We start from the raw sequence: 27,438 nt of genomic DNA on the forward strand, positions 1-27,438 counted from the left end.
CGAGGAGCAGGCAGAGTGCCTTATGCTGTGTTCACACCAGATGCAGAACGCCCAAATAAATCACAATATTCGTATTTAAATAGACACGTGAACATTTTGAGTTTACTCGCTTCATTTGCGCGTCAAATTCACCTCACAATTCACGTCATAGGCAGGGCTTCTGTCTGACCGGTGACTCTAGCTTTGTTGCTAAATGGCTAACATGGATTTTATTGAGAGAATAGCTTTGTTTATGTGCTTTATGAAGGCTGATAAACCGCATCGATTTGTTTGGAGCCGTGCATAAGTCCACAATATCCTTTCAGAGGTGCACCCAGCCTTACGAGTTCATCATCTTCTCCAGAAACTGTACCTAGATAATAGAAGCTTTCAGAGGTGCTTCCGACTGAGCCGAGCTCAGTTTGATGAACTACTATCTGGTGTCTGCAAGAGGATTTTTCCCCAGGACACCAACAACAGGTGCTATGTCATAATCACACCCTACATAAGAAAAGCTCCTGATTGGTTAATGCAATGCGATTGTTCGGTGAAGTTCAGATTTTCCAATTCGAGAGATTTGCGCGTTAAGCGTGTTGATTGTGCAAAATGCTCAAGTTGTGCTGCTTCATTTACGCGAATTGCGTAATTTGCGCCGCCTCATCCGGCATATCACGCCGCAGGATGTCTGTTCCTGTCTTTGCATTGACTTGCCCCATTCCCATGACCTTTGAATGGGTGACATCAAGCATTGCCGAGCTGAATTGTGGGTCCGTCGGCGCCGCTTAAGCGGCATTACTTGCTGCAGAAGTTGGGAATTTCTCAACTTTTCAAGCACCAATCAGATCGCTTTATGCAAATTCCCCAGCTCAGACAGTAGCTGATTGTGATCTTGTTTCATTGGCTGATGGCACGCTATGATGATCACATCAGCCCCAATTTCAGACACAATCCGAAACGACCAACAATCAAATTGATTCTCTAGTGTAATGTCTAAAGTGATGACAAAACAGGTAATCTTGCTCACATTTTAAGATTATAAGGCTGAACAGCATGAAATGCAATCTCAATCTAGAGACATTTCCCAGTACTATAATTAGCCCTGAAAAAACACTAGCAGATTACTATGGTATAAACGCAGCCTTACAAAACACATAAGAGAGAATTGGACTCTGTCCTTAGATAGTGTCCTTAGATAAAAACTGCGTAGTTGCAATCTAAAAAACTACATTCTCACCTCAAAAAGCCTATAAAGTACATTTTGTTGTCCAACAGCTGCAATATTTGTCAAACTGTAGTGAGTTTATTGATCTGCTGTCACTCTATGTGAACGGAGTAATACACAAGGGTGAATTGGTTTAATGAGTGCTGTTATAACGGGAATATCGTCTGGCTTTCAGCCAGTCAGATTTGAGAACCAGACAGAACAGTTATATATATATATATATATATATGCTCATATATTTTTATATATGTGTATATATATATATATATATATATATGCATGCTCACAAATATTTTTATATATTGTGCAGCCCTGATTTTTTGTAAAAGATATATAAATCTGTTTGGTAACGCTCATTATTTTTGTGAATTCTCGTTGTTGGTATTGTGATGCAGAAATAAAACGTTTCCCCTTTAATGACTGTTGTTGCTAAAATGCAGTTAAGGATGGATCTTGTTATATGCCAAGTTTTGGCAAGAATTAGCATTGTGGGGTTACTTTTTACGAAAATCTTTGTTAAATCTATTATAAAATCCCAATTATATAGTATATGTAGTACTCTAGGATTGGCTTTAAGTCAACGCTGTCATTCGAAGGACATGATTGACCTAGTGTGATGTTTTTATTGAAGGCTGATTTGGGTTTATAGTGTTAGAGTGTGTTGTTTTTTCCCCCTCTTTGCAGTTCTGGGATTACTGAATTCCAGGAGGATGTTTGTGGCTGGGCTGCACTGCAGAAAGAGCCTATTATGTTCCACTTTTAAATCCTTGCAGCTCAAAGTCACCACACACTGCACTTGTGAGTGTGTGATGTTCCCGGGTGAATGTGTGTCTGTGTCTGTGTGTGTGTGTGTGTGTGTGTGTGCGTGTGTAAATGTGACTGTATTGTATTCGAAGAACAATCCCTTCTCCAAATGCTACTTTGACCTTGTGATGTTCTGCTTCATAATCTGGTTATAGATATGGAGAGTCAGCTATACATACATACACACACACACACACACACACACACGTTTTTGTGAATTGTGAAATCTGAAAGTTCCAATGAGCACAGTGGCCTCCATCATCCGAAAGTGGAAGATGTTTGGAACCACCTTGACTCTTCCTTGAGCTGGCCGGCCATCTAAGTTGTGTGATAGGGGGAGAAAGACCTTAGTCGGGGACGTGATCAATAACCTGATGGTCACTATGTCTGAGCTCCAATGTTCTTCTGTGGAGAGAGGAGAACCTTAGAGAAGGACAACCATCTGTGCAGCAATCCACCAATCAGGCCTGTATGGTAGAGTGGCCAGACAGAAGACACTCCCCACCTGGAATTTGCCAAAAGGCATCCTAAGGACTATCAGACCATAAGAAACAAAATTCTCTGCTCTGATGAGACTAAAATTAAACACTTTGGAGTGAGTGCCAGGCCTTACATTTGGAGAAAACCACCAGGCAGCGCTCATCACCAGGCTAATACCATCCCTACAGTAAAGCATGGTGGTGGCTGCATCATGCTGTGGGGATGTTTTTCAGCAGCAGGAACTGGAAGACTAGTCAGGATAGAGGGAAAGATGAATGCAGCAATGTTCAGAGACATCTTGAATGAAAACTTGCTTCAGAGTGCTCTTGACTTCAGACTGGGGCGATGGTTCATCTTCCAGCAGCACAATGACCCAAAGCACACCGCCAAAATATCAATAGAGTGGCTTCACATAAACTGCGTGAATGTCCTCGAGTGGCTCAGCCAGAGCTCAGACCTAAATCCTATTAGTCATCTTTGGAGAGATCTGAAAATGGCCGCACACCATCGCTTCCCATCCATCCTGAGAGAGCTTGAGAGGTACTGCAAGGAGGAATGGGCAAAAATTCCCAAAGACAGGTGTGCCAAGCTTGTGGCATCATATTCAAAAAGACTTGAGACTGTAATTGCTGCCAAAGGGGCATCATCTATGCATTGAGCAAAGGCTGTGAGTACTTATGTACATTCCATCTTTCAGGTTTTTATTTTTAATAAATTTGCAACAATTTCATAAAATCTTTTTTCACATTGTCATTATGGGCTATTGTGTGTAGAATTTTGAGGAAATAAATGAATTTAATTCATTTTGGAAGAAGGCTGACGGAAAAAGTGAAGCGCTGTGAATGCACTGTGTATATATATCTGTATATTTTGTCTATCTGTTTCTTATTCTTTTTGTCCATATATCTTTATGGGTATGTCTGTCTATACCTGTCTATCCGTCCGTCCGTCCGTCTGTCTATCTATCTATCTATCATTCTATCTATATGTATGTTCTTTCTGTCTGTCTGTGCATCCCTCCCTCCCTCCCTCCCTCCCTTGTAAGACCATCCACCCGTCTCTTGTTAGATGAGGGATCTGACCTGCTGTGTGTGTGCATCTGAATGTGTTTTAACAGAAGTTCATCGAGTTTGAAGATGCCTTGGAGGCGGACAAGAAGGATCTGCAAACCACAGTGGAGACTTTGGAGCTGCAAGCAAAGCAACTGGAGCTGAAGTCCAAGAACTACGCTGACCAGAGTGAGTGTCAAATTCATCACACACATAAGTAGACACTAACAGAGGTTTTGGGATCTTACACCATCCATATGTGACTATTCCTGTTTTATAGTCTCGCGTCTGGAAGAGCGAGAATCAGACATGAAGAAAGAGTATAATGCCCTTCACCAGCGCCACACGGAGGTCAGTAAAACCAAAGACTCTAGAATACACAAGACGTGTCACTCATATAGTTTTGAATAGGGAAGCGTGTAACAGTCAATATGGCGAATGAAGCTCCGCCTTCTAGTACAGGAGCCGAACATCAATCGATTCAGACCGACAATTCTCCAGTGGAAGGGCTCGGATCAGATGGGAGTTTCTGCAGATTTTATGCTATTCGAAGGTTAAGAAATGAAACTAAAGAGACAGTTGAAGTTTCATTTCACTGGTTATTCCTAATATGAAATTTAATCGTAAGCTTGGCAAGCTATTTTGGGAGAATTTGATGTTTCCTTATTCAAACAGACCGCCCGAGCTGGGTTTAAATGTTGGCTGCTGAGTGAAATGACTTGCCTTGAAGGGTCTTTGGTAAAACACAACACACAGGGTCAGAACTTTACAAACGGGTTCTTTCTACAGACGTGGAAAACATGGAAATAGAAATTTAGGGAGAGTTAATTTTTCTTTGAATGAAGTTGTTAATGTGTTCTTTTGTCTGTTGAAATTGCTTTGTGTGTGTGTATGATAATTTTTTTTTATTTACAAGGCAAATTAATGTACGTTAACTGGTCTTAAGGTGTAGGGACACTATAACAAAAATCAGAAGTTAAAAATACAAAACTCTCAATCTCCAAAATGTCCTCAACACTAATATTTTGATTTGATTTTCCTCCAGATGATTCAGACATATGTGGAACACATTGAACGCTCAAAGTTGCAGCAGTCAGGCAGCAACCAGTCTGAATCCACAGGCTGCGGACGGTCGTGAGTAACTCTTATAACCAGTTTGATCTAGCCATTCCAATCCTGTGCCTAATGAAAAGTTTGGATTGTGCATACGTGACCTTGGAGCTCGAAATCATGGGTATGGACCGTTTTGATCAGGGGTCACCAATCTTGTTCCTGGAGGGCCGGTGTCCTGCAGATTTTAGCTCCAACCCTAATCAAACACACCTGAACAAGCTAATCAAGGTCTTACTGGGTATACTTGAAACACCCAGGCAGGTGTGTCGAGGCAAGTTGGAGCTAAACCCTGCAGGGACACCGGCCCTACAGGAACGAGATTGGTGACTCCTGATTTTGATGGATGTAAACGATAACATTGGTCTTAAAATATTTCCTGTATTACATTTTAAACTTTGATAGCTTTTTCAAGAATCCACTTATTGATAAATAATGTTATGATGGCTGTTTTAACATTACGTTATGATTGAATTGCCTCTTGTCACAGTTAGGAAATAGTTTGGTAACAAGCAGGAAATGTTCATGGGCCAATGACATGACCACATTGAAATGGTCTACATTTGCATGGGTGTATTTGTTGGAATGGCCAACAATACATAGTATGAGTGAAAATGATCTGATAGGCCAAAAATCATTAGGATATTAAGTGAAATATAACAGTAATAGTGAAAATAAATACCAATAGTGAGAGTCAAAACAAGAAAGCAAAATGACAACAGCCAATTGACCCTTTGCTAAGCCACACAAGAAAACCGCCACACACACCAATCGCTGCTTAGCAACTGTAGCTACGCACGAGATGTCTATCTAGCTTTTGAGCAAGGGAAACAAGCCAAAGCACTGTGCAAGTGGATTGTGCAAATCTGATACACTGTATCCTAAAATTTTGGACAGGGGGTGGAATTTGTTTCCCTTTTTGAAGCTTAAAACCCAAGAGGAGAAATGCCAGCATGGATCGAGCTCTGTGAGGGACGATAAAAGAGCGGGCTTGAGTTAGTTTTGTTTTTGATATACCTGACACATTTAGTGATAAAAAGATCTAAACTGTGTTTCCCACAAAAATACAAAGCAGGTTATGTTTCCCAGCTGTCTTTTTTCGCTCTATTCACCTTATTCTTCGCCGACAAGCGGGCGCTGCCATTTGAATCTTTTTGGCTCGAGACTTCCGGTCTCATTCACTTCCATTCATATTTATACATTAAAAACTGCTCGTTTCGCTGTTTGATGTTGCAAACTGATATTTCCTTATTATATTATTCTACATGGTCTGTATAGTCATGCAAACATTTGTTTGTAGAGCAAGTAGTTTGACCGTTTTCTGCCGTTTATTATTCCTAGTCATTTCTCCCATAGGCGACTGAATCGGAAGTTCAAAGACAATCGCGAAAACAGCCACACTTCCGCATTTTAGAATAAGGTCAATATTATGAGCACTGTTCCGTTTAAGCCCTCACAATAGTAGTCGTACTAATTTCTGTCATATTTCCATCTGTTTCGAGCTACAAATATTTGAAATTACATATCAACAGAACAAAACCTGAGATGTGATCACAATCTGAGCACTTGCGATCAATATACTTCACCCGCAGCTGTTTTTCAGTCATTTATAACCCTCATGGCCATGTCAGAGCTGCAATTTACCGATGTTTTCATTAGTCTTTTGGAGATTTAGTCATGGGTGATGATGTTTTAGGGGGTTAGTGTCTGCTTTTATATTTGGTGTCGGATTAATATTTGCTGGTAGGGAAAATCTATCTGTTCACTTCTGCTATTTATACCTTGATTTGCATTTCAATGGATTTATTTTTCCACTTAACTGCAAATTAGAATAGAAACTGTATAAAGAGCACACAAACATACACAAACATGTTATAGCTACTGTACATTGCTATGGATAAATGATGGAATTTTGGCACAAAATTCCAGCAATTTCGCCTTTCTGGCTGTTCTTTCTATGAATTAATTATGTAGAAGCACTGTCCATGCGTGTTTCCTCGTCGGTTAGTAACGCTATATTTCATTGCACAACAATTAATCTATCTGGCTTTTTGGTTAAAAAAAAGAGAAATCACAGTTTAATTAGTTATTATTAGATTATTTAAAATTTCACCTCTCCTGCTGTGCATGAACTAAGCTGTTAGCAAATGAGGCGGCTTGGCTAACCTAGCTTCAATTTTGATCAATTTATTTTCTAATCGTTTGCCTATGTCATGAATATACCCCTGTAATGCATACTGCAGTCCTTTTTTGTCTGGCTTTCTCAGAAATCTCACCTGTTTGCCAAAAATGACTATTTATATCCATGGGAATATCTGACACCATCGCATACATATTGTAATAGACGTGCCAGGCACGAAAGCTTGACAGTAACAACAGTAACTAAGGAGGGCGGGGCTTAGCAAAGGGTCAATTAGATTAAGAATATCTGCTGAGGTTTTCACTCATTCATTGTGTTTTAAAGACTAAATGTTTGCACCATGACACAGTTTTTTAGTCTGAATTCGAATTAATTAACTCTGGAAAAAATATATTTAATTACCTGCGTCTTTTATTATCACTTAATAAATTAATGGGTTTAAAACATAGCTAATAAAAATTGCATTTTTCTCGGCAATTGTTATTTCAAGAACAGTGGTGCATATTGCATAATTTTGAGTATTTAGTGCCATAAATATACGAGAACTAACTTTTTCATTATTAATATTCATTTCTTAATTTGGACAAATTTAAAGGTGATTTTCTCAATATTTAGATCATTTTAACCCTCAAAAAATATTGTCCCATCCTAACAAACCAAACATCATTCATTCATTTTCCTTCAGCTGAGTCCTTTTATTCGTCGGGGTCGCCACAGCAAAACTTATCCAGCATTTGTTTCATACCGCGGATGCCCTTCCAGTTGCAACCCAGTACTGGAAAACACCCGTTTACACACATACACTTCGGCCAATTTAGCTTACCCAATTCACCTATAGCGCATGTGTTTGGACTGTGGGGGAAACCGGAGCATCTGGAGGAAACCCACGCGAACACGAGGAGAACATGCAAACTCCACACAGAAATGCCAACTCATGCAGCCGGGACTCAAACCAGCGACCTTCTTGCTCTTAGGTGATAGTGCTAACCACTGCGCCACCTTGTCGCTCAACCAAACATCAATGTAAACTTGTTTTTTACAGATTTCATAATGTATAAACTTCAAAAAATGGACACTTGTGACTTATAAGTAATATGTCATGGCTAACCAGTTAGAAAAAATTTCAATTAGGTCTTTTCAGTGTTGATCTACAAGGTTATTGCTCATATACGTTATAACTGTGAGTTGCTGTTTTGATGTATGTGTCAGTTGCTTTAGATTTTTGTTGGTACAAAATGGCCCATTATGAGAACAGTTGTCTTGGAGACAGCGTTGCTAAGCACTGGGTGATGATGCTCAATGACAGACTGTCATGTCTTGCTTAGTCAGAGCTAATGTTGTGGCTGGCTTTTAGTCACACTGGATTATCACATAAATTTCACACGTTTCTATTTCCATTTAAACAGACTCAATTACAACCAGTTAAGCAATTTTGGTAGAGAGTTGTGAGAGAGATGTTGTTGTTAATTGTTATTATTATTGGGTCAAGTCGAGCTTTATTGTCATTCCGCTACATGCGTGGACATACAGAGGAACGAAATGTCGTGTCTTACAGGACAACGGTGCTACATAGATTATTCATGAATACAAACACAACACTGGACATCAGAGCTATTTAAAAAAACAAAAACAATGCATAACGAACATATACTATAAAATAAAATACTTAAACTCTACACATAAGACGGGCTAAACAAGTACTTTTACATCAGGGGATCCCAAACTTCTTCAGTCCACGACCCCCAAAATATTAATGCCAGTGACCCCCAATATCTTCTGAGGTGGTTATAAATACAGAAACATTGCATGCAAACAATAACATTAACACAAACTTTCGTTTAATTTTTCAAATGTTTATCAGTGCCTGTAAATGGGCCAGAAAGTTTAACCTCGTGTTATAAATTCAATCTGCTGCATCTGACGCTTATGCTGTGTCTTTAATATAATATAATTACCCCAGGGGTCGCAATCCAATAGGACTAGTAACTATAAGCTACTATACTAACTGTAAAGTATATAGTAACTATAAACGAGATATTTTCTCTTCTGTAGAGTATGGATAAAATATGGTTATTCTTATGGTTTAATAAAAATAAATAGATTTTTGGACATAACCAGGCAACACTGAACAACGTTGTGCAGGATATTGTGCAAAAAAAGGTATTTAAGGACTAATATTGTGCAAAAGGTAATTAAGGTTGAAGTAAGCAGTGCAACATGATTCTGGTACATTTATTGAGTTTTTTTATAGCTTTTTTCTTGCATTCGTTTATTGCTTTCATTATTAATGTTATTAATGTTGTTGTTGTTGTCATTATTATTATTATTGTTGTTATTATTATTGTTGTTATTATTATTATTATCATTATTGTTATTATTATTATTATTACTATTATTTTTGTTATTATTATTTCATCATCATTATTGTTATTGTTATTATTATTATTATTATTTTGTTATTATTATTATTATTATTTCTACAGTTGATTATTGTTATTATTATTGTTATTATTATTATGGTTATTATTATTATTTTTATTATTATTATTATTGTTCATTTAAAACCTATAGAGTTTTAAAATATTTTTAGGTGTATCTTCTCCTATCTTCTGATTTCTGTTAAAATGTATTAAAAATGTGACGCAGTGTGTGCTTTCTGAAATTGTGGGTTGCATAATCACCCATCATGATAGTCAAGCTGTTTTTGATTTTGTCATGTTTTCAATTTGTTGAATTCATTGAGTTTTTTTTTTTTTTTTGCATACTGTAATGTGACGTTACGTCCTGTGTAAGTATTGTGTGACCATGTTTGTAAGTGTGTGTATGTTCACATTATTTTTGTCTCTTTCTTTCTTTATTCATGTACGTGTGCCGCTGTGTGTGTCTCTGCAGTCAACGACACAACTGGAGGAAAAGGTAAAATACGCCTGTGTATCCCAGTAGTCTCATTATCTCCTATTAAAAGGCACAGTATGTAATGTTTGCCACTAGAGGGCGTGTATTCAAAACAAACAAAAATGTATTTTGCTGACACAGTGAATGAATGTGGAGTCATGGCAGTGTTCTTCATTTTATCCTACAGGACTCCTGCAAAAAAAAAAGCATGATATGGCAGTCGCGTCTTTTCAATCAATCAAATGAAAGCAAAGGTGGGGTTTCCATTGAGGTGCCTGCAGTGTTTGTGTTGTCAATATGGCCCCGTTTACTCTGCCAGTTAAATGTGACCCAATTCCGATTTTTTTGCTCATATGTGACACAGTTCGGATCTGTTTTATGGCCATGTAAACATAAAAAAACGCATGCATTCGGAAAGATCAGTTTCAGGCCTCCTTCATACGTGGAAATAAATCAGATATAGATGGGATATGTGACAACACGACTGTCATGTAAACAGGCAGATTGGATGTATTGAGGCATTCCGTTCTGTACATTTTTAAAATTGCGACAATGTGGTGCTTCTCTGCTGTTTATTGACATATAAGAGCGTGTGTGGCGATACCAATGCGGTAAATAACAATAACAGACGAAACACAGAGGAGGAAAGTGGCCAGTCGCCATAATTTGCCACCAGACCTGAGATCTCTTTCATACCCACAAATTTCTATGAATGGTGGAGGACATCATAAAGCATATAAACCATAAGTGCAAGCTGTGATGACGGCCCTTTCCCACCTCCTCTGCCTCAAAATCATTTTAAAGTTGGGCGAACTTCGTGTTGTAATGTTTGCTTTTTGTCGCTATTAATACACGCACTACGGGCTACATAGAACAACTATTCTCTCCAACACCAGTGCGCACTCAAGCAAAGGCTACATCTTCCAACCACACACACACACACACACATATCAGGGCCATACCATTACATAAACTGCGTGGGGGTAAATCTGGACTAAACTATTCACTGCTTATACACACTACACTTTGCATATTTCGCAGAGCTAAAAACAAGACAATTTCTTCCATCGTGGCTAGTGTGGCACAGATGCTAGAACCCGTCTTATGCATGCACGGCATTGTTAATTGTGTGGCAAGTGTAAACACATGAATTGGATATGAGTCACAATTAAAAAGAACATGTAAACAGACAGACAAAAAAATCAGATGTAGGCAACAATCAGAGTTGGGCATCAAGACCTGACAGTGTAAACGGGGCCTATGACTACAGAGAATTTTGAAGGTGCAGGAGAGACTAGTGGTCGCTGTTTCGAGTTTTCTGGAGCTGTATGACTTCACAAATCACGAATTTTGCAATATTATCAAATATTACAATTATAACAATATCAACAGCAACACTCGCGCACAATACACAGCTGATTCAGTCGTTGCCTAGTGATATAAAAAGTCAAGGAAAGGAAAGGATGTGTTGCACCTCGCGTTTGGAAAATAGAAAGCTAATGAAGTAAAACAAGAGCCAACAGTCAGCCGTTGGGCTTTGTTGGTCAGCGTTGTTCCAGCTAGTTGGTTTGGTGTGTTCCAGTAGCAGCCAAATTCAGCTTTTAGAATCATCAATGAATCAGAGTGCGAGTGTGACGTAGTGAAGTAATGAGTTAACAATCAAGCCAAGAAGAATCACAAAGAGTCTGGCTGCAAATTTGCTACATTTCTCAAATATTTGCACACGATATGGATTATTAGATTATCAGTAGGCCCACATGGAAGCTGCGCGCGCAGAATTCCACAAATTTTTAGCCCATCATTGATTGTTTATTTACTTGTGTGTAAATTTATATTTATTTAGTTTTTAAATTAATTTAGCAATATTATTGACTTAAATGAAAATGTTCATATGATTCATTCACAATATAGTTTGTAAAGTAAAATTTTCTGACTTTTAGTAGATATATTATATGAGAGACTTGCTTTGTTTACCAAATAAAGGGTGTGTAATTGGATTTGCATTTTAAATATTAAATAAAAGTTTAATAAGGTAATTTTAACTTCATATATTAATTGTTTAATTTTGATGCTCCCACAATCGTTCCGCATAAATTTTCAGATTTTTAACAAAATTTTCTGCAGAAATAGCAAAAAATGTCTGCAGATTCTTTCTGGCCCTAATTATCAGATACATTTTCTCAAGGAAATCCCCTCATGGTGACTGACAATAAATCTGGTAATGCTACTGAACGCTGCTTTGTTTCCGTTTTGCATAAGCACGTCAGAAATTCTAGTTATTCTGTTGTGAACGAAATAACACTACTGCCACCTATGGGTGTGGATAGACGTCCTCTTGTGCAGGCGCAGAATGCGCACTCTTGTTTCAGTCGACTGCTGTCCGATTGGTGCGTTCACAGGCAGCTTTTTCATCCAGATGGAACCTAACGTGAGGCAACAACACTGTTGTGTTTTGTCGGCACTAGTTGTTTGCAGTCAGATTGGTTGGTACCGGGCCTAATAAAACACAACATGTTAAAGCATCTTTTGGGTTTCCCTCTTTTCTATTAAACCATAGGTCTCATACTTAATGCCTGGAGGGCCACAGCTCTGCACAGTTCTGTTCCAGCCCTTATCAAACACAGCGGATCCAACTAATCAAGGTGTTCAAGACTACTAGAGACTACAATGCCTGATTCACACTGAGCTTCAGCGTCAGACTGAAGTTGTGGTTGATGCAATTGCATAGCGTCATCAGCCAATGAAATTAGAACACAGCTGGTTACTGTCTGAGCTGAGGTATTTGCATAAAAAGTGATCTGATTGGCTGCCGCTTCCGTTGGCACTTTAAAAAAGTTGAGAAATTCCCGACTTCCTCAGTGGCCACAATTCAGTTTGACAATGCTTGACGTCACTCTTTCAGAATGAATGGGAAGTGTTGATGCTGGCGCCCCATGTTGATGTCTGTCGGAGGAAGTAGAGGCTAAACTGTGTAGACCTGTGGCCCTCCAGGAATTGAGTTTGAGACCTTTCTATTAAACCAAATAAGAAATAAAGGCTGTTTGTATCATTAGTGTAGTCACGCAGATATTTCACACTAGTTTAAATGACTTGGAAATTTCTTTGAAACTTTGGCGATAACATAAGTACAGAAGTTTATACTGTATAATACTGTCCTAGAGCTTTTTGGATATTGTAATGATAAAATGTTACATATTGTGCCTTTAATTTCTCAAAAGTAAAAGAAATGAACCCTCTTTCCATCCACCCTATAGCAGTCATAGTGTCAGAGACTGAAAAACCTCTACCTCTTTCTCCTAAGTGGTTTTGTTTGTATGTATTCACCCTGTATGTCGGATTTGCTTTGCTCATTTTATGTGCTAATGTTGGTTTAGTGGGAAATGCTTTACATTTTATGTCTATTTTATTGTGTTTGCAGTAAAGCAGAGCGGCCTCCGTCACTGAGTTTGTATCCTGGTGGAGATGGCATGGTACGTGGGGGTCCTGGGGGGGCTAGAATGGTTTCGTCAGACATCTGGCACTCCAGCGATCTCAGCAGGCCTGTCTACGCCCCTGGCTACCAGGTGTGACAGATATGACTCTGCCCAAGTGGGAGGAGTCATGCTAATCACCATTCTGTCTGCCACTCCCCCCTCATGCCTGCTTGTCACGATCAGGTTCATGGGTGGTGGATTCAGTGGACACCAGCAGGCCTCTAGGGGCTCCATGAATTTTGTTCATCTTCGTTGCTCTCCTCGTTCTATCTTAGTTTAACCATCTGAAACGAACAGATGTGTCTGATTTACAGAGTCCCACATCAAGCATCTGTCAGCTCTGCACACAAAGCTAAACATCTGTTCTTTGAAGGAAGAGAAATAGTGTGATTCTTCACTTCCTGCTTTCTAAATGACTCAAGTCACAAGAGTAAAAAACTGTTGTGCTGTTTGACTGGTTTTAAATCTTTTATGTTGCTTTTCAGCTTGTAGAAATGTTGGTCTAAAGCTGGGTTTATCTTGCAGGAGTTTAATCTGGTTAGATTATGCTTATTAGAAGAATCTTCTCAGATTTTCTTCCTTTGAATATCAAACATGCCAAACTTCAAGATCATGTTATCATAATAGAGGGAGCATTTCTCACTCAGATGAGCTGCTAATATTTACATTTGCTTGCTTGTAGGATTAGAGACAAAGCAAGTTTATTTATTTAGCACATTTCATACACAATGGTAATTCAAAGGGCTTTACATAAACAGGAACAAAAGAGACTAGTATAGGAGAATTAAAACAATGAATAAAATGACTAAAGTGTGTTACAGGAGGTTTTAAAAGAATGTAAAAGAAAAAAAGGCATAGAGGTTTCTAAAAGTGCTTCTGTTTTTTGCGTACCGAAGTTCAGCAGTTTTTTGGCACATAGAGGAAGTCATATTGTTTTCGTTTCTCCATTTCCACTTCCCAACAGATTTGTAGTGCTTTGACATCCATTGGCTTTAATCCAGTTTTATTTTTATATAATTTTTGCATAATTTTTATTCAATTTCTACATAATTTAGGCTGAAAATCATAACTAGAGATGTATTTTTTTTAGATGTCGAGAAGGATAAATTGGGGATTAAACTGATTTAGGGCCCTATCATACACCCTGCGCAAAAAGGCGGAAGACATGTTTTGCATGATTTGTTGCTGTTTTCAGACCAACGCAACCCTAATTTTCACGTTTTGCGCCGCGCTGTTTAAATAGAAAATTAATTTGCGCACTTTGTGGATTGGGTGTGCCAATCTGTAAAGGAGGTGTGTTAAGGCACATTGTTGGCGCGTTTCTATTCTGAGAAACTGAAAAAGACTGTGCCGTTGACCAAGTAAAAGCTGCTCTAAAGTCCAGTGCAGAGCGCGTTAGTTATGCACATTTGCAGGATCAAACGCTTAATACACACAGGATGTACAGCAACACTCAAAAATGTTTACATATGAAAAAAATTAAAGGATTAAAATTTTACAAAAATTATTATTTTCTACATAAATATAAAAACCAAATGCCGTCTTCACCTCGGGGGGCTTTCTTCAGATTATTCATGACAGTATTATTAGCAGAATTATTTATTATATGCATATTTATATTTGTTTTAATAAAAGCTAGTTTAGATTTGTCGATCTGTTGGGTTTTGGAGATGTCTGCATCACTATATGGGTCATAAGAATAGGACGTGTGTGTTTTTTGCCCACACTTCATTATTATTGTTCATTTATTCTTTTGCTGGAAATTAGAACTGAATTTAGAAATAGTTTTCAATCAAGTTTTTGCGCTTAACAAATGAAATTAAATATGTAGGCTATTGGATGTCTGTAGTGGAGTGTGTACAACACCGTTTCCTTATCCACAAAAGTAAAGGAGTAAAGTAAAGAGTAAAAGTAAAGTAAAGAGGCTGAATGGAGGAGGCTCATTCTTTATCCTTGCGCTGCAGATGCTCTGTTTAATTGTTTTCTCGTTAGTGAAATAGCAAATGTGCCATGGCACGACACAGCTGACTCTTAAAGGGAATGAGAGATGGGACTCTGATTGGTTTCATGCACGTTATGATCAAAACACCCCCTTAACTCATTAAGAGAATAAGCACAACCCTGTTAGACCATGCACTGCGGCGCAGAGCGTATTTTTCCATCCTTAAAATAGCAAAAGTGGATTCAGACTCACCCTTAATGCTTTTTGTGCCCTGCTCTTTAGACTATGCGCCTAGATCCTAAAAATAAAGCCCTTAAACTCATGTAGTGTGAGCCTGGCTTAAAGACAAATAAGAGTGAGAGCATACATATCAACACAAGAAGAGAGAATGACATTTAAATAAGTTGAAAATCAACAATAGTAAACGATAAAAGGTTTTGTATAGATCTAGATGGTTTATACTCAAAATGCGCATGGTTGAAATTACAATAAAGGATATAGTGGTAGCGCAAATATTTGATCATTTGGAATTGTCTTGCTTATTTGAATTCGTATGGCAGCATATTTTTACTTTTAGCACACCTTTTAGACAGCTGGTCCTCTAAGGTCTTATTGGCTAGTTTATATGGTTAATTCTGAATGTTTATTTAAATACAGCAGAACACTTGAGTATTTATTGGTTTTCTGGATTTGCCATTAATATCTGTGTTTATTTAGAATATAATCATAGAGCAGTTGTGGAAAATGCCAAAACATCAATACCATGTTTTATATAGACATATTATGTCATACATTGTCATTTAGATCATTTATGTGATGTTATCATCTGAAATGTCCTGTAAAGTGCTTTGAAATGTGCATTTTTTTATTAGACGCTTGATGTAATCTCAGCTGAAAAATGGAAAGGGCGGGACATTGTGTAGCTCCTCCCTTTTAAAAATAAACCGCCAATAGTGTTTCGTTTTCATCACAGCTCTGCCAGGGAAAGTGATTGAGCTCAAGCGCATCAACGTCATGAGAACGTCTTGAAGGGGCGGGGCATGTCAGATATGAAAGAGCGGTCGAGATTTTATGAGAAACTGAAGTAGGAGGTGATTGAAGAAAAAAATCGTTTGATTGACATAGGTGGAAGTGACAAACTGCAAGATCATTCAGTTATATATTTACTAAATGCGAGTTTTGTCACTATTTTAGAGCAAAACTAGGTAATAGATATCCTTAAAGCTAACAGACAGAAACATATTATGTATTGTATATCCTTTTTAATTTCAATGGGAGTTTTAAATATTTGAAGACAAGCTGGCATTGGTTTTTAAAATAAAACGCAAATTAAACTTTTACTAAATATACAAACCTACTGATGGCAAATCCAGAGAGCCAGTGATAAATTTGAAGTTTAAATTGTATTTCTGTATGTGCATTGCTATGTGTGTGTGATATGCTGTTCTCTGTGTTTTAAGGAGGATGGTTCAGATTCAGACTCAGTCGCAGCCACACCCAGCAGCACAGGCAGCAAATCAAACACTCCCACCTCATCTGTTCCCTCGGCCACTGTTACGCCCCTGAACGATGGGCTGGTGTCAGTGGGGGAGTATGACCCGTCCCGCGGGCGTGCACGCGATCGCAGGACTGGCAAGCGGCTCAGTAGAAACATGGAGGTGCAGGTCTCTCAGGAAACCAGGAACGTCAGCATTGGTGAGAATGAGAAGAAATGAGTCAAAGCATAAACACTGAATAAAAAAAAGAAACTCCGTTTTTAAAGAGGTCCTATTATGCTTTATACATTTTCCAACCACATTTGCTGTGTAGTGTTGCTTTTTGAGTTTGAAAAGTCTACTCCAAAATGAGTTATTCTCTCTAGCGGTTCCATGTTGTTCAGTTACACTGACGTTTGTGGGCTCTTAAACTGAGTTCAATACCAAGTAGCTGGTACTTATTTTAGTATCACCTTGGGTTCCAGGTGAGCTGTACCACCATTACAAAAACATGACGTATACACAGTGCTGATTACTGATTGATCTGAATAATAAATAAGTGGAACGAAACAATAAAAATGACATATCAATCTAGATGCTTTATGCTCAAAATATGCATGGGAAGTGAGGGAATTAGTTACAGACATTACGTAAATTGGTTTAATTTTGACAAACTTGACTCGTTTTATTATTCACACAGTATGTTGTCTGTTCGCCAGCTTTTTAAAAGCGTGCTGCACCTCTTTGTTTGTTATTACCAGAGTATTTGAGACACATGCTGTAAAGGCACAGCACTTTTCCAGACAGGGACAAGAAGCAGCAGCTAATTTGCATTTAAAGAGACACTCATGAAAACTATATTTTAGTGTTGACCAAAAAACAGCACGGAATGATGTGTTAAACGAGTCATGTGGTATTTAGAGCTGAAACCTTGCGGCTGCTTTTTTGGGGACACCTGAGAATTTATCTTGTAAAAAGGGCATAATGGGAACATCTCTACCCATCTCAATGATTGGCAGGATAAATATCCTAAAAATGAATATACCCCCTACATTTTTTTATTAGTTTCAAAATATCCCTAAACCCCCTCCCTCATCGTTGTTTACTAGAATTAGGAAACTGTTTACCAATTTTATTTGGCAAAATAAACATCCCAGACTACGTCTAACTTTATTACATAGACCATTCGATCGAGGAGGACTTAAATGTCCAAACTTTTAGTGGTATTACTGGGCAGCTCAGCTGCGTACAATCATGTATTATTTTTCTTCTGAAAGTCCTCCTTCTTGGATGGATTTAGAATCCCGCTCTGTTACACCACAAATACCACTGCACTTATACCTCTATTCGGACTACAAATATCTAAGAAAAAACATAGACAACTCACGTTTTAGTCGTATTTTGGGTAATGTTGAGTTTAAACCAGGAAAAAAGGATGCAGGATTTCAGATATGGGCTGAAAAAGGGTTAAGGAAAGTTCAAGATATGTACAATAAGGATGAAATATTTATGTTCTTTGCAGTAATTTAAAAAAAAAATGACATTCCAAAGACCCATTTTTTTAAAATATCTTAAACTAAGAAGCTTTATATCCTCATCTCAAAATCATTCATTAGATATTCCTAACATTTCGTCTTTAGAGGCAGCAATCATAGGACACTGATATGAATAAGGTTCAATCTCCTCTTTGTACGGATTGTTTGTATCTGGCTCTAACGAATCCTCAGAATCAAAACTAAACTCATGGAAAGAAGATATAGAAGATGAAATATCTCTTGAGGAATAGAATAAGGCATGTAAGAAAGCTCAGATACAAACAATCAATAGTAGCCTGAAACTCGTACGGTACAAATGGTTCACGTGAACATACATAACTCCGGCTATATTGCACAAGTTTAACGATAATATTCCAGATTCCTGTATAAAGTGTAGTGAGGTGAGAGGAACACTTTATCACTGTATATGGGAATGTGTGAAAGTGAAACACTTTTGGCAAGGTGTTATTGAAATAATTGACCAAATTTCATCATAGAAATTACTATTAGATCTTTTATTCTGCATATCCTGTCAGCCCTCTCTAACAAAGCAAAGAGGTCAGATTCATAAACGTGTATTATACAAGCTAAACGTATTATAGCTCTTACTTGGAAAAATATAAATGAACCTAAAATAGGAAAGTGGATTAAAGAAATAGCATCGCATATGTTAATAGAAAAGATCACGTACATTGTCAAAAAGAAACAAAATGTGTTTGAAGATATCTGGAGACCTTTTAATAACTTCCTCAAGTACAATGTAAATGTTGGCAGTCTGCTACAACAAGAACAAGCTTAGGAGTATGGGAAGTATCATGGTCTAAACAGACTCAGGAAACCCTCTTTACCATATTTAAACATATCCTTTTTTTTCTTATCGTTTATTTATTTATTTATTTATTTATTTATTATTTTAAGGGAAAGGGTTGATGGGAGGGAGAATGGGGGGTAAAAAGTTTGCTGTGTCTTCATGATTATTATTCTGTAATTGTGTAATCTGTTGTGATATGCAATTTGAAAAAAGTAATAAATATATTGTAAAAAAAAAAAGCTGATACTAATGATGAGTTAACAAATTAATTAATAAGATGTGCTGTCTTTGAGTTTGCTCAGCAGTCCTTTTATACTGTATAGATTGTGCTAAAAAGACAAAGTATGTTTTTCAGCCCTGCTAGTATTTTCTGCCATCTGAATTCAAAATAAAGCAATTGTGTTTGGAAAGTAATAAATAGGCCCAATCCCAATTCTATTTTTGTACCTCTTCCCCTTCCCTTTGCCCCTTGAAACAGAGTGTGAAGGGGAAAGGCTACAAAATCTACCCTTAAGAAATGCGACAGCACTACAGCACCTGTACATGTCCTCATATGCCATCATCATCTCTTACTTCATATAAGATTGACCATGGCGACTGTTGTAGTTATTCCAGTTATGTTGTTTTTTTGGTATTTATCTTCAGTAAATCACTGAAGACATAACAATCTAATGTGGCAATAATATTGTAATACTGTGCATTTACACAGTGGCCATATTCATCTATGTAAACACAAAAAACAGCATTAATATAATAGCAGACACTGTAAAAAGCCCATTCCCAGCCACTAGACTTTTCTGACAGGGTATTTGAGTGTCATCGAGTGTCAGTATGTTTGGGGACTAATATACAGGGGTTATTATTAGGGTTTTAAAAAATTGTGCGTTTTTTATTTTAGCTTTTTTTTTTTTTAAAGCATGACAGTAAAACATGAATGCAGTTATGAGTATATTAAAACATGTGCTTGTTTGATGAAAAAACTCGTAATAATGACCAAGAAATAACAATTTTTGCATCCATGCTGCCATTGTGGCTGTAATCTGGGAAATTTTCTTACCCCTTGGTTTTGAGTGTGGTCCTAAAAAATCTCAGTTTTAAGGGCTATCTAGCCCTTCCCCTTAACCCTACGCCTTCAAGCTAAAGAGAATGGGGACACCCCTTTCTCACCCCTTGTTTTGCGCGTTCACGTAAAGGGGTAGGGGTAGAATTGGGATTGGGCCATATTCTATGTTTTTTGATCGCATGCAGGCCAGTCAAAATACACATTTTGTTGTACAAAATATAGCACCAAAATATATTGCGATGAATGATATTATTGTAATTTTAAGACCTTTTTTATGCCACTCATCATTAAATAATGCCAGAGTCATTTAGCAGACGCTTTTATCCAAAGCGAATTTACAGTATTTTTAGTTGTCAGACACCCACATAAAAATATACTATAGTCATTAATGGGAAATGCTATTGTGTTTTTTAACCATACTGACACTGACACCTGCAATAGAGAGAGAGAGATGTTGTGCAATCAGCTAAAGTGTTTCAAGAAATTGTTTTTATGTATGGGCGATTATATATCACATCACCAAAAATGATTGAGGTCATGTCCATGTGTTGTGCGATAAGTCAATATACAGTTGAAGTCAGAATTTTTAGCCCTTCTGAATTATTAGACTGCTTGTTTATTTTTTCCCCAATTTCTGTTTAACAGAGAGATTTTTTCAATATTTCTAAACATAATAGTTTTAATAACTCATTTCTAATAACTGATTTATTTTATCTTTGTCATGATGACAGTAAATAATATTTGACTAGATATTTTTCAAGACACTTCTATACAGCTTAAAGTGACATTTAAAGGTTTAACTAGGTTAATTAGGTTAACTAGGCAGGTTAGGGTAATTAGACAAGTTATTGTATAACGATGGTTTGTTCCGTAGATTATCGAGTAAAGATATAGCTTAAAGGGGCTAATAATTTTGTCCCTAAAATGGTGTTTAAAAAATTAAAAACTACTTTTATTCTAGCTGAAATAAAACAAATAAGACTTTTTCCAAAAGAAAAAATATCAGACATACTGTGAAAATGTCCTTGCTCTGTTACACATCATTTGGGAAATATTTAAAAAAGAAGAAAAAAATTAGAAAGGGGCTAATAATTCTGACTTCAACTGTATATTAACCTCTTAAGGCCCAAGGTGTTTTTTTTTTTTTTTGCTTTTTTTTTTTGTTTTTTTGCATTTTTTATTTCTCTTTGGTATTTGAGCTTATTAGAACCTAATTAGAATAAAACCTAAGAATCATCTTTTGATATGATGTACTTTTAGAGAAAAATAATGTCCATTTATGTGGACTTGTGGTCTGAATTTACATTAAACACTTTTTCCTGACTGTTTTTTAATGCATATGTAACATATAACTTTTTTTAACATGTTTTGACTATCAGAGAGTAAAAACAACATTTTTTTGCCAATTTTGAACAGTTAAAAATAGTGTTTGGGACATTTCAGATGCTGCAAAACAGTTGTAAGATGACACTGTATTTCTGTAACAACATATAAAACATTCAAAGTATTTTAAATAGCCAATTAGGAGCTAAAATTTGCTGTCCATGTATGTGGCCACTAAGTCCTAGGAGGTTAAATGTTATAATATTGTGACAGGCCTAATCGCATGTTCTTTCTTTTTGGTGTTTTTGTAGGAATGGGCAGTAGTGATGAGTGGTCAGAGTTTCAGGAAATAATAGACTCCACACCAGAGCTAGATATGTGCTTGGACCCTAGAATCTTCGGTGGAGGAAACAGGTACGTGATTCACATAATTAAAAACAGTACAAAATACGAAATCAGACCAAAAGGTCCATCAAAAGGATCACAATTTAGATTTAGAAAATCAGTTTAAAGGCTTCAGCAGAACTCATACTAGCTTTACGCTGAATGGAAATGATGACAAAAGCTCTTGTTCCTTTTGAAGTCCTTCGCAGGGCATAGTGAATGAAGCGTTCGGCATCAACACTGACTCTTTATATCATGAGATCAAAGACGCCAAGTCTGACATCATCGGTGATGTGGACGCAGGAGCGGAACTTCTCGGTAAGAATCCTAGTTCTTATTATGACCTCAGGTTGAACATTCATTATGTTTGAACATCAACAGTTGGTTGACAGTTCTTCATAAATGCAGGCTATATATATATTTTTAAATGTAACCTCCATTTATGTTGAATAGTTTAAAGTCTGTGTGAATTGTAAGTTGCTGAGACTTTTATTTCAGTAGGTTGATGTACTTCCAACTGAAATGGAATATTGAGTAGGGGGTGGGGCTTTCTTTTTGTGCATCATTCCCTCTATAGCAAACTAACAATAAGAGGGGCGTGGTTAAGAATATTGTGACTGAAACTAGGCTTGTTTGAGGTCCGCCTCACCTTAACTGCAATTTAGATGAGAGCAGGCGGCTGTAGTAAGAGGAGGGGTCAAAAAGTACATCAGAAGTCGGACATTTCCAGAATCTCGCTGTTTTGCCGCCTGGAAACGTCACCAGTGGTGGAGATCCCGTTTGCGTTTTTTATCGCAAATAAATAACCTCATGAAAAAAATACTATGGTAATTTATTGTAAATAATATAGTGTTTTTGTACATGTTTTTTTTTTTTAGAATTGGTTTATGTTTATAGTTGTGATACCATTTGACATGTCATGACAAATGTTTGTTCATTTGTTTGATTTTCTAGGAATGCTCCTAGAATTTGGCATTTTATTAAAGTAGTCAATTTCTATAGTCATTTCAGTTCATTTCTTTCTAAAAGGTATATAGAGACATACAGTTGAAGACACAATTATTAGCCCTCTTGTGAAGTTAAAGAAAAATGGTATTGCATCAAATATGTTAAAGCATCAAACAGAGAAGATTTTTTTTTGACAGGCTTTTTACACCTATATAAACTGATATATATATATATATATATATATATATATATATATATATATATATATATATATATATATATATATACAYATATATATATATATATATATATATATATATATATATATATATATATATATATACATATATATATATATATATATATATATATCTTAGGCTATATATATATATATATATATATATATATATATATATATATATATATATATATATATATATATATATATATATATATATATAGCCTAAGACTTTGTCCAGAATAAAAACTATTAGACTGGGAAATTCTGTGAAAATGTTCTGGTCTATTAAACATAGCTTTTGACTTATGTTAAAGTATGTAACTTATGTATGTATGCATCTTTTATTTGATTGAATTTCATGGAATAATTAAAATTACAATCTACAAAATTCACACAAACATACAAAGTGAAAAAGACAACAAACATGACTTTAAATTAAGAGAGAAATAAAATACAGCACATGCACATCCTAATTATTTATTTGTAACATTTTGTTATATAAGGTCTTATTATGTTTTTACAAAGATGTGTTTTGTTTTTGTTTGCATGCAAATCTAAATAAATAAATGTATGCGTTTTTGTCTTTTTTAATTATCAACGAAAATTCATAAACTGTATACAGCCCGATATTAACCTTATTAAAAACAAGAGAATATATTGTAATTTGTCTCTCATCCAATGAGCATTAAGCTGTGTTGTCAGCCAGTCATTTCCCATCATGCTTTTGGTGAGCGCAGTCATTGGAGTGCAACTGCAGCCAACTGCTCAATCCGAGGTACACACCTCACCGTCGCATCAGTGCGCATCAGTGCGTCGCATCATAACATCAGGGCGAGGCAGACGCAACTGTGACATATTTCTAACCGGCATGCATCTTACGGTGATCGGTTCTGTGCAGATTTTCGCCATCTTAAACGAGCCTACTATCAAACTGACATCATCAGAGAAAGACCGCCCACTCAGAACGAAAAAAAACAAACGATTCGATTGAAGATCACAAAAAAATACAATTTGGTAGATTAACTTGCATAAATTAATTGTTCACCTAAAGAATAACAGTGTGCACTTGCAAAATAAATAATTATATATATATTTAAAAATTCACACAGACTTTAATTATTATTATTTTTATTGTTTTATATTTGAAGTACCATTGCTAAGCATATGGTGGTCAAGGGCCTTGTTTATTGCACTTTGAACTGCATGCCTTTTGTCAGGAAGCCCACACTGCTGGACGTATCCCCAAAGCAAGGTCTCTTGGGATACCATGCTTGCTTCTTCATGGCTGTATCTCCTGCCCCTAAGCACATTTTGTTGTTTGGTACTTTTTGTTGTTTATGTTGGCGGCTTTCTGATTTGTTCTGTTTTCGTTATCAAGGTAGAGCTGTTGATTTGTTTATCTCAGTGTGAAGGTGGATCTTTCTTTTGATTGGCCGTCTCACTCACTGACCCTTGACCCCTCTCTGTGCTTCCTTCCTGTGTGTGCTTCTCTCGGCCACGCCCCTAGGGGAGTTCTCAGGTGTGTATCTGATCACTGATTGGTTGGTATTTTTATTTTTCAATATATATTTTTTTGAACTCTTCTTGACATTTGCATGGATTGAACGTTGACATAAACATAAACTGTGTTCGTTTAAAGAGCACCTGAAACTATAATTAAGAAACATATCAAATAAAAATATTCTACCGTATATTTTTGAAGTTATGGTACTTTAAAGGGCACCAATGATGAAAATCAACTTCTGTAAGCTGTTTGGACAGATCTGTGTGTAGGTATAGTGTGTCCACAGTCATAATGGAGTGATATAAAGACAATAAGTCTCTTTTTAAAATTTTTTTCCTGACGCTAAAACAGGATCTTAATCCCTCCTATGAGGGATAGGCCCACATTGAGGCCCACCGCAATGTGATGTAGGAGTGTGTTTTTCTCCACCCTCCGAATTGATTGACAGGCGCCATTTTCTAAAAATAACTTGTATACACATGTCCACAGAGCATTGTTTTGCAAAGAAACTGAGATTAAAACATATGTTACAACTCTGTGTGAGTTTTTAATAGTTATAAACACTTTTAAAACAGAATATGCTTGTAATATATAGTAAAATCGCTATGTAAGTCTTAACCGCTTTAATCACCACAGCCACATGGTGTCAGTAAGCGCGCATGGGCATACTGCAATCAGCATTCGTGTGTGACTCATCATTTCAGAAAGGCTTGAATAAACTTCACAAATACATAAAATAAATTTACTTGGTATTTTTGACTAATGAGCTGGATTTCAGCTTCATCCATGTCAGACTCTATCACTGACTGCTGTTTATCTGATGTAGCGCATGAGAAGCTGATACAAGCTGTTTGCGGGAAGAAGCAGCTCAATTGCATTTAAAGCCACAGGCTACAAAAACAGCTACACTGTACTCAAACACCATAATGCTCAGATTCTGGAGGGTATAATAAATTATCTGATGGATATTATCTTAGGCTTATCTTAGATCTTGTAAAAGGGGTCAAATAGGTGCCCTTTAAAATACACTGCTTTTCAACAGTTTGTGTCATGTAAGATTTATGTAAAAAAAAGGAAAAGATTTGATCAGAAGTATCAGCATTTGCATTGTAATGCTGTGTTCACACCAGACGCGGAACGCGTGGATAAATTGCGCTATTCGCATGTAAATAAACACGTGAACATTTGAGTTTACCCACCTCATTCGCGCGTCAAAATCTGATTCATTCGCGCGTCAAATACGCTTCAGAACAGATGCAGATTCGCGTCATGGGCAGGGCTTCTGTCTGCCCGGTGACTGTCGCTTCGTTGCTAAATGGCTAACATGGATTTTATTGAGACAAGAACTGTGTTTATGTGCTTTATGAAGGCTGAAAAACAGTGTCGATTCATTTTGAGCTGTGTCTGAGTCCACTAGATCCTTTCAGAGGTGCACTCAGATCTGTGAGCTCATAAACTCCTCCAGAAACTTAACCTGGATGATGGAGGCTTTCAGCGGTGCTTCTGACTGAGCCGAGCCCAGTTTGATAAACTGTTGTTGGTGTGGGCAAGAGGATTTTTCCCCAGGACACCAACAACAGGCACAAAGTCAAAATCACGCCCCCACACGAGCAAGCTCCTGATTGGTTAATGCGGTGAGAATGTTTTCTGAAGTTTAGATTTTCGAACTTGACCGAAACACGCGTTAAGCACGTCAAATGCGCAAAATGCTTAATTCACGCCACGCTATTCCAGTGTATAGTGCCGCAGGATGTTTATTCGTGTCTTTGCATTGACTTAACATGTAAATCACTCATGCTTGACTCTTCTTCCGCGTCTGGTGTGAACGCAGCATTACAGGTCTTTCTGTTTTAAATAAAGGCTGTTTTTTTGACAGGGTTTTTGTGGGGCTGAAAAAAAATATACATTTTTTTTCGTAAATAAAGATTAAATTAGAGGAGAAAGTGTTATACGTTTTAATGTGTTTTAGTCTTTGTAGAAACTTTTTTTTTTTTTTGAGTGTCTGCAATATTTAAAGTAACTCTCATTTTACAACTCTCCTAGAGTTAAACAGTTGGGTTTTATCATTTTCTAATCCATTCAGCTCATCTCCGGGTCTGCCATGAGCACTTTTAACTTGTTTTAGATCATTAGCATCTTGCCAAAAAAAGTTAACAGCTAGGTTACTAGTAAACAGTATTGTAATATGTAACATATAATAATATTACTCCTGCTTCAGCCATGGTACATCAGCAATTTCTTGATTATTACATCTGAATAAGAGTTAACAGCTTAGAAAATAATAACTATTGATTTTCTATCGTTGTCTTTGTAAACAATGAAACTACAGAAAAGTAAAGCTTTAATAAGTAAAATTATCTCTTATAAATCTTATTATTATTATTATTAACTTATAACTTTTTTTAACTAGATGCTAATGGTCTAATCTGTTTCAATGATTTATGCTAAGCTAAGCTAAAAGTGCTCCGCCAGACCAGGAAATCATCTGAATGAATAAAAAAATGGTAAAACTCAGCTATTTAACTTTTAGGGAGTTGTAAAAGGATAATATTTACAGAAGAGTGGAGTGTTCCTTCGAAAAAATACTTGTAGTAAGACAGCTACAAATTTTTTTTATGTGTGTGCGTGTATTTGTATGTGTGTGATGACAAATATCTAACATGTACCTGTCCATTTGTTTTTTCTCTCTTCTCTTAATCTTCTTCTTTTCTTCATCATTTTCTCTTAATCATCTGATCTTTCTTCACATTAATGCCTCCTGTCTTTTGGCTGCCTCCGCTTTCCCCTGTTTCCTCCTTGGCTCTCTTTTTCAGTCCGGGATGATTTCTTTGGTAAGGCTCACAGCCTCCTTTCCCCCCTCGTGTTGCTGTCAGTTGTACATTATGACTCCATCTTGATTTGTAGCTGTGCTTTGATGAGATGTGCTTCTGCTTTTTCTAATCCTATTAACTCCGGCTGCTCAGCGCTGTGCTTTCAGATGCAAGGCTTTACGGCTCATGCGAATCATTATTTATCAAGTCAGTTAGCCTGTGATTTTTCGCATTGTAGATTTAAATGAAA

At 36.8% G+C, this 27,438-nt stretch overlaps 1 protein-coding gene and 1 long non-coding RNA gene across 51 annotated transcripts in view; one reads left to right on the plus strand and one right to left on the minus strand.

The window, feature by feature from the left end:
• LOC137490042 (uncharacterized) overlaps positions 1 to 27,438 on the minus strand; it is an 846,477-nt gene that overhangs the window by 788,556 nt on the left and 30,483 nt on the right. The window lies entirely within an intron of this gene.
• Positions 1 to 27,438, plus strand: part of mapk8ip3 (mitogen-activated protein kinase 8 interacting protein 3) — an 88,546-nt gene that overhangs the window by 10,287 nt on the left and 50,821 nt on the right. For 10 of the 50 annotated variants that reach the window (XR_012396617.1, XR_012396623.1, XR_012396636.1 and 7 more), the window contains exons 2-9: positions 3,603 to 3,723; positions 3,815 to 3,885; positions 4,580 to 4,668; positions 9,677 to 9,700; positions 13,098 to 13,149; positions 16,555 to 16,789; positions 21,613 to 21,715; positions 21,885 to 22,003. Coding sequence is in view for 35 of the 50 variants with exons in the window: in XM_073935049.1 (XP_073791150.1) it covers positions 3,603 to 3,723; positions 3,815 to 3,885; positions 4,580 to 4,668; positions 9,677 to 9,700; positions 13,098 to 13,149; positions 16,555 to 16,789; positions 21,613 to 21,715; positions 21,885 to 22,003 (814 nt within the window). In the remaining 15 variants the exon portion in view is untranslated. 50 annotated transcript variants of the gene reach the window in all.

The sequence above is a fragment of the Danio rerio genome, chromosome 3, assembly GCF_049306965.1.
Source record: "Danio rerio strain Tuebingen ecotype United States chromosome 3, GRCz12tu, whole genome shotgun sequence".
Classification (NCBI taxonomy): domain Eukaryota; kingdom Metazoa; phylum Chordata; class Actinopteri; order Cypriniformes; family Danionidae; genus Danio; species Danio rerio.